The 13,209-nt window shown below is 44.6% G+C and overlaps 1 protein-coding gene across 4 annotated transcripts in view; it reads right to left on the bottom strand.

The window, feature by feature from the left end:
• Nucleotides 1-13,209, bottom strand: part of TTYH3 (tweety family member 3) — a 191,562-nt gene that overhangs the window by 40,012 nt on the left and 138,341 nt on the right. For 3 of the 4 annotated variants that reach the window (XM_068244469.1, XM_068244471.1, XM_068244470.1), the window contains exons 8-11: nt 9,866-9,921; nt 6,299-6,391; nt 4,947-5,039; nt 2,699-2,835 (exon numbers count right to left, since the gene is read on the bottom strand). In XM_068244469.1, coding sequence (XP_068100570.1) covers nt 2,699-2,835; nt 4,947-5,039; nt 6,299-6,391; nt 9,866-9,921 — 379 coding nt within the window. Of the gene's footprint in view, nt 1-2,694; nt 2,836-4,946; nt 5,040-6,298; nt 6,392-9,865; nt 9,922-13,209 lie in introns of all 4 variants that reach the window. The other variant, XM_068244472.1, reaches the window with a different exon arrangement.

The following is a 13,209-nucleotide window of genomic DNA, read 5'->3' as shown; positions in this document are numbered from 1 at the left end:
CACTTGTCTTTCAGTTTTCCGCGCGCGTTTTCCTGCATACTTTTTCTGCACAACAAGTGTGTCTCTATGCCGGAAAACGCGTGCGTTTTTTCACAGCAGCTAATGTAATTAATACAAAAAACTGACAAAATGTGCAGAGTCATGATGCAGAATGTCAGTTTTTTTTCTGCGCGCGAACAAAATATTAAGTGTGTACTAGCCCATTGATTAACATGAGTTCTCAGTTTTTCTGTGCAGAAAACGCGTACGAAAACAGTCAAGTGTGTTCCCTGCCTCAAGCTTTAGCCTTCTGCCGCAGCCCAGTCATGGGTGTCACAAAGGAGAAAAACTGAGAGATTCTCTCTATTCAGGACAAAAATCACAGCGGTGCTGGCTCTTTTCCATTCTATATACGGCTATCTAAAGTCGCCATTCTCTGGAACTCAGGCAATTGGAAGTCTCAACTAACCGGCAGCTTCCAGCAGACACGCCGGGAGACGTGCATGGAGGACGTCGGTAAACCTCCAGGAGCCCACTGGGAGCTACAGGACATCGCTGGAGGCTCGGTGAGTGTACTATCCTGCACGGGGGAGTGTACTATCCTGCATGGGGGGAGGGGTTGTGCTTTCTCTGCAGGTTGCTCAAGGAACCAGCAAGCACATATACAGCGATCCCTGCCGGTGCCAGATACCAGGGAATCTAAAAATATTGGGATTTAGCCAGGCTATTAAGCAGAAAACCGGATAGTTAAATCACATTATCACAGCATATAGGTGGCCAGGAATGATACAATTTTCTTAATGATCGATTGCAAACTATTCCTATGAACGATTGTAAATGATCGTTTGGGACCACTAATGGACAAAAACCTCCTAACCAATCCGATCAGATTGATAGGATCAAACCGAAATTCGGATCGATTTCATTAATCTGATCGGATAGAAGATTTTTGTCCATTAGTGGTCCCAAATGATAATTTGCAATTGTTCATAACAAGAATCGCTCGTAATCGATTGTATCATTAGTGGCCTCCTTAATAGAGAGAGTTAAGAGGCTTCCAAATTAATAATGAAATAGATAGAGGCTGAAGCATTGTATAAAGACCTCACTACATGGTGATAGCGTAGCAATCACCTGCTATTTGCTGGTCAACACTGCTGCCTGGGTCACATCAGGTCACAGCAATGGCTGGTTGGTAAGCATGCAGAGTGTGATCACATGGTCACCGTTTACACAAATGGTACAAATGGAATGGTTTCCTGCAGCCGAGCTTACTGGAGCTTTAGCAGATCAGACTCTCAGCGTTTCACTAAATAGCCTCTGAGTGTATGCTTATGACTGTGGGAAGCTTGCGGCAGATGTTAATGTTGCCAATGGGTGTACTAAGCAACAGTAAACTGCAATGTTATGTAAAACGGCAGTAACAGTGCTACCATTGTGCTTTTGTGAAAATCACTTTAGAAATATAAAAATATTTATGTTACTTACGTTACAGAACCCTTTCAAAGATGCTCTCAGCAGCTGCTGCAGTTTTGGGGGACATTCCCACTTGCTACACATTCTGCATGTGATTTCCCACATGCACAATTTTGCATTTGCAATTTTTCAGGTCTTTTCTGTAGGAACTTTTGTAGGTGTCTGTATGTGATGTTTCAGTTTGCAATATTTCCGTGCATAACAATTAGGTTAGTTCACATTTGAAAAATGTGTCTAAAACTTTAAAAAGGATTTTTTAGCAAAAACAAAAAATGTATGGATTGCCATCGACTTGCACTGAAGCGTGATTCTTACACAGATGAAATAATGCAGACTTGCAGCCCAAAATTAAAGCGCAGAATGATAGCACATAAGCGCATAAAAATTGTAGTCATTGAAATATATCAGAAGTGTAGCGATGGCGATTTCAGAAAATCACATATCGTTTGCTTTCTCAAAGCATTAGAAGGGAAGAGGGGGGGTTAAGCATGGGGGGGGGGGGGGGGAGGGGGGGATGCTTCAGTTTAGGCACTTAGTAGGAGGGGTTCAAGTGAGAATGGGAACCCTGTAGTGCATTATGCAATATTGGTACTTTAACAATATTTTACTACTAGTGCACCACCCGGCACCCAATTTAACCCATTAGCAGCATCAATAGAGTGGTCTCAAGATAAGTGCGCTGCTTTTGACCTCAGCCGGCGGAACTCGTGTTAAGAATTCTTGGAATGCTTTGATGTCTCTCTGCTAGCAGAAAATATAGAAATTGAATGCAGAAGTTCTCTCTTATTACCTCACACTGCCCCTAGTGACAAGTGGCCATAAATACACATTACAGCAGTACTAATTAGAAGCAAGGAAATATAATAAGTAAAAAATGTGCTAAAGTAAATTGGCCTGAAATACTTGCAAGCCTCTAAATAAATTGGCTGCTAAAGGGTTAAGCAGTGTTGCCACAACGTGTACTCAAATAAGGTATCCTAATATATCCCCAGAGGTCTGTATACGGATTTCCACCACTGTTCTAGCTGTTCCCTATACATTAAAGGCTAGTATTAACAGTTTTCTTCATTCCTTCTCCGACTGCAGCTACACCTTAATATGTCAGTGCTGTATAGATTTTGCAAATAATGAATCTAGTGTGGTCATTAGTATCCTGCTTCTTTGCACCCAGGCATTAACTCACACACTCCCCCTGCAGGCTCACATGAGAACACAGATAAATAATAAGCTGCTACTCACATACCTCCTCTGCTGCCAGGTATGGGGAACACTGCAAACAATGGAGCTGAACATCAAGGCGGTGACGAAGGAGAAGAGAACCAAGTATATGAGCCCCTCCACTCCATCATAGCAGAAACCAGTTAGAGATTGGACATAATCCTGACAGGAAATGGAAGACAAAACTGCATCACAGAACCTGCAACCAGAGGCTCCTCCCTGTTCTCAGATTTCAAATGCAACAATTCTTAAGATACATTTTTCCTCAGGAATGTTATCAGCTTCATGTAGAAAGCCTAAGGCCGGTTTTACAATTATTTTTAGCGTTTACGGTGGGGATACCATGCTCCTGCCGCATCCCACCGCAGCGAAAAAAATGAAAAACCACAAGACCTTGTAGCAGAGTGCGCCAACAGCGTCCTATGCATAGCGCTGCCCCCGCTCAGGGATGTACTTTCTGCAGGACAGGAAGTACATCACTGGGATTCCTGTCAGTCCGCGCATGCGTGCCGTCACCACCGCGCTCCGTCATTCACACAGTGTGTCGCCCAAAGAATTCCATTATGCCAAGCACCATGCGTAATGCGCTGTTGCCCTTGCGTCGCCACGGATACGGTGCACCGCAAGGAACCACAATAAGTGTGAAAGTCTCCATAGACTTTCATTGCTTTTGCAGCCCCTTGTGGTAAAATAGGGTGATGATGCAAACGAATGTTAAGCTAAAGGTGCCCATACACCTCCCATCTGCCACCAGATTGACCATCAGATATTAAACTGAGATCCCGAGAGGGATCTATTGCCTGCCCACACACTACAGAGATTTTTAGCATGAAATTATTAGAAATCGTCCTAGTGCCGCCACCTCTGCTGGTTGCCTCACCCATGTGTGTTCCCCTGGGACCATGGCGAGAGTCGCATGCTCACCTGTAATGCTGGCAAAGATCTTCCCCAGTCCCGCGTCTTTCTGAACTGCCACCGGGGATGCCTGTACCACGTGACACCACTGCACAGTAACGTCAGTAGGTGTGGTGGGGTCATGTGGTTAAAGGCACTTGGCAACAATGGAGAAAGATATCAGACACAGGAGGCGGCGAGGAGTCGTGCCAATGCACAGGTGGGCCTGCAACACTAACCACGGGCCTGGAGAGTACACACAGGGATGTGCTTTAGAGTAGTAAACTACTCGAATTTGAAATTCAAATGAAGCCAAATGACTTCACCTGCGACGACGGTACAGGGGGGGGGGGGGTGTTTAACTTACCCAAAAGTCTTCGGGTAGTCTGCGTTCCATTACGAGTGATAGGTGTAATGAAAGCCGTGTTCCACCACTCACTTCCACGCTTCCTCCTTCCAGCTTGAAAGAGGAAGCGTGGTAGTGAGTAATGCTCACTAATGTTTTAATTACGCCTATGATGCGTAATGAAATGCAGGCGGCCCGAAGACTTCTGGTTAAGTTAACCCCCCAGCCCGCTGTTACACTGACTTCATTACAATTTCAAATTTAAGTAGTTTACTACTCGAAAGCCCATCCCTGGGTACACATACACTGGGAGACCAGAGGTTTGTTGGGAAATCAAACACTGTTACAGCCGTGCACCTGATCAAGCACTTGCGACCAAGATTTTCCAGCATTCCACCTTTGATCAATTTTGGCTGGAAATGGATCAAAACAATCTATCAGGGGGCCATGTTGCAGCATTGATCTTTGCTTGATTGGATCATTATGATCGAATTGGTCAAAAATCGATGTATAAAAGTCGAATGACGGCTCCCCCTGCTACCGCTCAAATTCCTGGCAGTGTAAAACACTATTCCCCTCAGTGACAACTTGGAAGGAGAAGTAATTTGGGGTCCGGCTATAGCGACGCCCAACTCAGGCGCTATGAGGCCGGTGCCGTGAGCACCTGCTTTGATGTATGGGCACCCTAACTGTACACTACTCAGTAGTGACCTCATTCAACAAATGACTGATGACTAATGGCTTCCGAATCAGAAAGCATTCAGGGCGTAGCGACACCATCACCTCACACCACATGAGCAGCTCTGAACGCTATTGGCTGAACAAATCGTACAAAGATTGTCAAATATGCCTGGAATTCTTTGCATCAAGCACAGAGGACTTCCGTCTCCAGAAGAGATTACTACTTCTCCTTTGTTAACCCCAAAATAAATAATTTACCGCTAGCGATACGCTGGTCAGCTGCATCAGAAGAAAGAATCGGAGCCTTGAGCAGTTGCTTCAGGAAATGACAGAAGGGTTCATCGCCACTTACCAAATGTAAGCTCCGGCAATCCACCAGAGCCGTGAGGTGCTGCAGGTTCACTTCAGTGGAGTTCAGAACTCCTTGAATTTTCACAAGTGGTTCCTATAAAACAATCACTAATGTATAAATTATGTCAAAACTTGACAGACTATATAAAAGTGAGTACTGCCTGTTCACACTCAGTCTGCAGGTGGCCACACACCAAAATTATTTTATTTTATTCATTAGGATACGTTTTTCCCAATTGATTGCAACTTTTGAAGCATCTAACCAATGTATCACATGTGTTGAATTCTTTCTTAATTATAGAAAAAAATCAAAATTCTGAAAAACTTGCTTGGGAAAACCAATCAAGAAACTGACAATCTGTTCTACCGCACTCAAATTTCGGTAAATTTGATCAGACTATTTCCACGTCTTCTGGACGATTTATAGTAAAAAAAAAAAAAAATGAGACCTTTATCACTCTCAGGGGGAAAAAAACCCAAAACACTACATTTTTTCAGTGCATCTGATTTTTATCCAAAAACAGTAAAATATAATCTTTTTACCTTATCTTGTGAGGCTACCTTGAAACACTGAACTGGCAGGCATTCTTCATAGTGCTTGGACACCTTTTTCTCAAGCGCCTCCCACACCCCCTCAACATTTGTGTAGGAGCTGAAGGATGACCATAATTGGTCGCTGCACCTCCAATAGTGGAATAAAACCTACTATTATCTTCTCTTAGGGCTCGTTCACATTGCGTTCCATTCGCGTTCACAACATTGGGGTTTTTTTGTCACTTTTTTTTCCCGATTCCCGGCGCTTGGGTGGGTGTTCAGTTTTTGTGAAAAGCGCTTTTCTAAGTGCTTTTCCCGAGCGATTTTTTTAATTCACTCCCTGACAAGTCAGTAAGTAAACTCGTTGAGCCGGAAAAGAATAAATACAATGTATTTTTTATTTAAACCGTGAACGCAATCACCCCACAAAGCGATTTTGTGAGCGTTTAGCGCTCTTCCTATACCTTCCATTGAGGCGGAATCGCCTCAAAAAGGGTACAGGCACCGCTTTGCCGACCGATTGAATTTTCCAAGATGCTGCATGAAGCTTCTAGCCTCGGCTGCATTTGTGTTTACACATCCACCTGGGGACTCAAAACACAACATTGCGATAAACCAGAGGGAAGGGACGACAAAAACTCTTCTGCTTGGAAGTTGCCCAGGTGACTCCGCCCTTACAGGCCAGCTTTGACACTTAAAAAGTGGCCAACCTGTAGAACCACCACACACGTTTCAAGCCTAACTACAATGATAACCTAGGCTAGACTGCAGTGATAAACCACCACTGAAGAAGTGTCTGTTACCAGTTTGTATTCTCACCATAGACTTGGGATAGGCCTTCACAGCTGACCGCAGGAGCTCCAGAACATCATCCTGCATGTCCACTAGAGCTTTGTGGCCGCTTGACAACATCTGTAAGGCATTGAATAAAAATGTACATGAAATCCTATGTGTTCCAAAGGATACAGCTCTTTATGTAACATCTGCACTATACATAACCAATGTTTTCTAAATGGATAACGTAAGACATATTTCCAGTAACTCATAATCATAAACTGTAGTAATAGTAGACTGCTGAAGTTTTACTCCATCTATGTGTATCAGTAGTAATCCAGCAGCTGTCCAGCTCTGAAGAATACAAATTTGATAAATTTTATATAATACAACACAGTATTGACTGAGGACCCAGAGAGGTGAAAATGTGCATTTTCAGCAGCACTGTCCCTCAGAGGGGCTAAAGTACCCCTGAACTGAGAGGAATATGGAGGCGGCCATGTTTATTTCCCTTTCAAACAATGCAATTTGCCTAACTGTCCTGCTGATCCTTTGCCTCCAATACTTTTAGGGCTGGTTCATATAATTATTATTGATTTATAAAGTGCCAACATATTCTGTGGTGCTGTACAAAGTAAGAAATGAACATGGGGTACATAATAATACAAATGGAATACACCAATATGCAAAAATACATAATTAGTGAAAAATACAGAATTGATACAAAATACAGAACTGGTAATTACATTGACATAAGTAACATGATGAATAAAATGTATAATGAATTCCAAGACACAAAAGGGAGAGAGTACCCTACCCTTGGGAGCTTATATAAACTGATAGGGGGGGGGGGGGGGAACAAAAGGTGGGATAGTATACAATAAACATACCTAGAAGCATTGTGTTTTAGGATATTTAGGAGTGCATCTTGGCCTTAGGACAAAGGGGAAGTGGCCTAAGGTAGAGCATATGCTTGTCGGAAAAAGTTCGTTTTGAGCGAGCGTTTAAAGGTAACAAAGGTTGGAGAGTGACGGATGTGTTTTGAGAGGGCATTCCAGAGGGGAGGTGAAGCACATGCAAAATCTTGTGTATATAAATGCAATGAGGTAATTCTAGAGGAGGACAACACTGCAGGTCATGTGCAGATCTGAGATTGTGATTGGGTTGGTATCTGGAAACAAGTGAGGAGTTGCACAGGGGAGGTAGATTGTGGAGAGCTTTGTGGGCTCGGGTTCATAGTTGCGTTCCCTGTAACAGCAGGACCGTAACAGGTAAGCAGTGTGCACGTTATGTACCCTGAACAAGCATGCAGATCAGGTGTTTCTGACTGATGTCTGATTGGAATAGCCACATGCTTGTTTCAGGTGTGCGATTCAGACATCCACCGCAACACAAACTGAGATTTTATGCCAACGTAAATAGCCACATAGCAATCCTCTGCTTATAATTGGGTCATTGCAGAATGATAGGTGGCGGTTGTGAGTGAATAAAAAAAAAATCTAAAATCAAGCTTACACAAAGCATGACTTAAAGTGTTGTTCCGACCGATGCTTGAGGCTGGTTTTACACTACAAATTGGCGTTAGCGTTGCACCGCATAAAACAAGCCTTCAGGGAATACCGCGTTACTACACTGTATTCCCTGCCAGGCATCCGGCCAAGCAGGAAGTGACACGCGAGTCGGTACAAAAATCCTCCAACTCCTCAGTTTATGAATCCACAGACTGACTCCAACTCCAGGTAACCAAAATTGTTGTACTCCTTAGTCTAATACTTACCAGGGCTGTGGAGCTTGTACAAAAATCATCCGACTCACGATTCGGACTCCTCCGTTTATGAAACCTCCAACTCAAACTACTGGTACCCAAAATTGCTCCAACTCCACAACCCTGGTTATTTCCCACAATGCAATGAGGTTCACAGATCGCAAACGGTCAGAACCATGGTCAAGCCATCACACTGTGGGAGGGGTATCACCACAATATCAGCCACACAGACCCCCCTCATGATCTATTCGAGAAAAAGGTAAAGATTTGTCATGGGAAAAGGGGCATCAGCTACTGTTGGGATAAAGTTCAATCCTTTGGTTGCAGTTCCACCTTAAAATACCTTTCGATTTCCAACACTATGAAAAGAGCAGCTAGTATGTAGCAGAAAGACACCTTGAATTTACAGAAACATACAATGCATGACAAGCAAGAGAGTCAGCACTACTTTAAATCCCATTCAAAACTGAAGCACTCCACTCAAGGTCCTTCAGAAAAGCACATCAGAAGCAAAACACAAATAGCATGTACACAAGTCCTTCGCCTGTTCAAATATTCAAGAGATAGAGAGAGACTCAGGTCAAGGAGAGCTTCCAGGCAGCAGACTGCCCAAGGGAAAACCACTGAACTACCAAGCAGAGAGTTTGTTAGGCAGGGGGCCACACATGCCAAGAATCACGGTTTTCTGATGCAAAAACAGATAATGTTGCCCTATGGAAATCCTCAGGGGCTCTGATACCCATACACCTCTCGATCTGCCACCCTTCTCTCATCGAATCTGATCTGCGAGGGATTTATTGCCTGGCCACACACCGCAGAGCCCCACCCCCATGACGAGTTTTGCAGGCTCACCTGTCACAACTCTTCACCGCCTGTATCCAGCACGTTTTTGAACAGCTGAGGGCAACTGTACCGTGCGACACCACCGCATGCAGCGAGGTCAGTAAATGCAGTGTCATGTGATACAGGCAATCAGTGGCAATGGAGAAAGACAACAGAGAAAGATGCTGGCACGGGAGGAGGCGAGAAGTAGTGTCAGTGGACAGGTGACCCTGCAACACTCACCACGGGCCCAGGGGTACACATACTATTTGGGTGGGGAAAGGGGGGGGGAGCACCACGGCCGGGGGTATGTCATGTCCGAAAGTCAATCAACCCCTGCAACCAAGATTTTCCAGCATGCCTGATCGATCCCTTCACCTGACTTTGGCCAGAAACTGAGGGGCCATGTCGGCAGATATGGATGCCAAAAGTCCACTCAAAGGAGTTATCAGGCATATTCAAAGAAAATAAGCGCTACTTACCCGGGGCTTCCTCCAGCCCCAAGCTCCCAGCATGTCCCTTGGCGCAGCTCTCCCCGCAGACGTTCGCCACAGCTCGCTGCCCTTCCCCGACGATAACATCAGGCCGACCTCCAGGTTCCCGCCGCGCACCCGACCAACCAGCTTTGGCCTGACATCTTGCAGCATGCGCTTTCAACAATGTGACCAATTTCCGTCACGAAATTGGTCGCTTTGTCGGTCAGGCATGCACTTGGTGGCACAGACTCATCCAATTCGATTATAATAATCAAATTGGATGGTTGTTCAACCTCCAAGTCGCCTGATGCACGGCCATCTTTAATTTTGTACAAGTCATGCAGCAGTCTAGGCAATCACACTCCAGTGCAGCAAGACAAGATTGCCGCCCTGCTTGCTCAGGAGCGCCACCTTCTGGTTCCAAACATTTCATAAATGTATCTGCCAGGTTTCATATTTGCCCAGTTACAAAAAAAAAAAACCACATTACAAATACAATACAAAAATCAGTATTTTACGCTTACCGTAAAAGTAAAGTGTGTGACGTACCTGCTGAAAAGGATTTGTAGACCCAGGATTACAGGAGAGATAGTAGTGTAAAATATCTGTAACAAAAGAAGGCATAAGATTGGTTATCATTTCTGCAGGTCTTCTACAATTCCAGTTTAGGAACAATACAATACTGAGCAGGAAGGCAGAATTTGAGCCCTTTAGGGAATATGGATGAAAAAAGCTTTAATATAAAATGTGCATTGCGTGTTTACATGTGTCACTGCTAGACACGCAAGTGGGCCCAACAGCAGCAGCGGCTGTAAATGGAGGTCTGAATACATAAATGTAAAGTGAAATGACAAGATCATAAACTGTGTGAGAAGACCTAACAAGTCCTGAAATGCTACTTACAGGATTTCTTAAAAGACCATGGATATCAACAGACATAACATTTTTATAGGGATGTCAAAACTCAGCTTGTTCATATGCTGTCCAGAACAGACGTCTGTATCCTGTGGGCCCTAAATCTGCTTAAAGTCCACTTCTGAATTATGTATGGTAATTTACAGTCTATATTAAAGCCCTACAAACAAAGCAGCTCCAAATACAGCAAATTATCAATAACCATTTGTAAATCTTCTAAGTGGATGAGATATAATATGAGGTCCTTACTAATGGCTTCTTTACATATATTTTATTCTCCCTGAAATGTTTTTTGTCCCTCCTAACAACCCCCCCCCCCCCCCCCAAGATGTTCAAAGACAAACTATTGCGCAGAGAAGCTCTTTCACATAGATAACAACTGAAGTTTAACCTCTTCCTATACTGGAAAGAATAGGAGACTCATATCTGTGCTGTACTACACATACAAATCATATCAACTTTATTCTCACTTCAGATTCACTTTAAATGCATATACTGATAATAATAAAATAAAAACAATTCTCAGGCCTGCAGTTTCACACACGTCATTTTCCTAGACATCTGGCAGACCGCAGAAGATTAAATCTCCCAACTGAGAAGATGATTTTAATCTAATCAGCTGGCCAATACAAAGTTTAATTGAATTCAGCAGAAGACTGCTAGCGATAAAAGTAACACATCCTACTATTTATTACAGTTCGCTGGTAGTATTCCTTTAATCCTTCCACCACAGCCTTCTTGTTAGATTCTGAATGAAGACACCTCTGAATATTTCATGTCTCTCTCTGGAGACCTGCCGCATGTAGGCCTGTGTATGGGCAGCAGAGCCAAGCATGCACGCAGCTTCTTTACACAGCCAATGGAAGCTGACAGATGTTCTCTATAATTCATTGCTCCCACCAGCTGTTCATCTTCCCAGCAGAACCTTTCCTCTACCACTTGTCTACTGCTCAACTGAGCCATTAAGCTGTAATTAGCCTGAACCAGAGACGTAGACTCTGCAGCCCAGCCTGAGTGTGCCGTTCAGCTAATCATGTGCTGAGAGTGGTCAAGTGCTTTTCTGGCAGTAAAATATAGGCCCTGCTCTACCTTACATCATCTGTACGTGAAGGTTTATGCTTAGGCAACATTTGTCAATTCCATTAAAGCGAGCAGACGGTATGCCTTGTGTGCCGCTCAGCTGGTAACCACACCTTTGAAAGCATCATAGCTGAGGTATACAGAGCACAGTCTACGTACACCAAGGCTCTCTCTCAGGGATAGTTAGTTGCCCCTGCCCACCCAGGGCTCCCTGCTGGCGGTTATCAAGTTCTTGGCCCAAGGAGAAAACACAGAAGGCTCAAAGGATAGCGTGTGGCAACAACTGATAACAGTAATACATAACGATAGGTGGATAACATTTAAAGACAATAAAACCAATGTTGAAGACTATTTGCGCCTTTTGTGGAGGTCAGTGGACCTTCAACCTTCTTTGGTCAAGAACTGGATGACTGCTCTTTGTTTCTCCTTTCCATCCATGGCTCTACAACACCTAGAAATATAGTTACTCTACCTGGTTGTTAAAATGCATCACAATTATGATAACCAATTTGGACAAAATGGTAAACGGCTTCAACTTCGCTGAAATTTCTATGTGGATCAGGGTTGTTTCAAGAACAAAAGTAGCTGTATTAAGGTTCTCAAACCTGCCCAATGTAGGCTCCCTCATGGCTCTCAGATAAAAGCTCAGCATAGAAACAAGTGACTAAATGATCGCTGAACTGCCAGCAACTGAGCTACCAAGTAGAGCCCAGTTGCATCAATCTCAGGGCTCCACGCCAGCATTAAGCCACCCCTCAAGGGACCCCTGGCGCCGGACTACCTAGCCACTGCCACTGTCGAACCCACAAGATTCGAACCCATTCGAGGTAGGCACCCAGCCCACCCAGCTGCCTGGTGAGCCGCACATGTAAGTTGTGCTGCTAACGCTGCCTTTTTTTCCAGAGCCACTGTCTCCCTCTACTGCACTGCTGCCTCGGCACAAGAGCCCCTGCAATTTTGCACTGCTCCAGGCTTGCCTTCCATGTGCTGCCCGCAAACTAAAACGTTACTTGCTTGCACTTTGGCTATATTCTGTGGGTCTGTTGCCCTGTGACTGCAGCATGGTCCATCTCTGACACCTTGTTTTATATGCTGCGTACTAGCCTGTAAACTGACTTTTTGCCCCATGCTACCTTTGTGGGTCGGATTGTTTCTACTGCTTCTATGGTTGGTTTACTGTGTGCTAGAAGCCAAGCCAATCTGCTTGAGAACTGCTTTACCTTACACTGTCTGATACTGCCATCTTATTGTATTGCTTGTAATATTGTTTGTAATACTTGTCCTGTATGTTTTATACTGCCTGCCAATTATTACTACTACTGCACTGCGTCCCCTCCCCTTCACCTGCAGGCCCCTCACGATGCAGGCCCAAATCCACCTCATCACCCATTGCACAATCCTCAGCAGAGCCAAACTAGTACACCGGGAGCATGCATCGAACAATGCACTCCCAGAGGCTATTAACCTAAATGAGGTAATGTGTGATCATGTTGACCACCTCATGAGAAACTGCACGCAAGGTCACAGAATTAAGCGCCATAGAGGGAAGCTAGCAGGAGCACTGGTGAAACTGAAAAAGAAAGGGATGCGGACTCCCATTCCATCCATTCTCCTAGCCAACGTCCACTCCCTTCCCAACAAGCTAGACAAAATACAGTTACTGAGCCACAAGCCCTCAATCGAATACAGCACCCCTGCCCCTGCTCTGTGCTTCACAGAGACATGCTCAACAACAATATCCCAGATGACCCTCTGCACCTACCAGGCTTCAACCTCCTTCACGCGGACAGGGACTCCACCTCATCTGGTAATAAGAGGGGAGGAGGGGTCCGTTTCTACATCAGCTCCAAGTGGTGTGGCGAGTTGACCATCCTGACCAAAAGCTGCTCCCCAGATCT

Source organism: Hyperolius riggenbachi, chromosome 7 (assembly GCF_040937935.1).
Source record: "Hyperolius riggenbachi isolate aHypRig1 chromosome 7, aHypRig1.pri, whole genome shotgun sequence".
NCBI lineage: Eukaryota > Metazoa > Chordata > Amphibia > Anura > Hyperoliidae > Hyperolius > Hyperolius riggenbachi.
The sequence above is the reverse complement of the archived record's forward strand: the minus strand, read 5'-3'. Positions and strand labels throughout refer to the sequence as shown.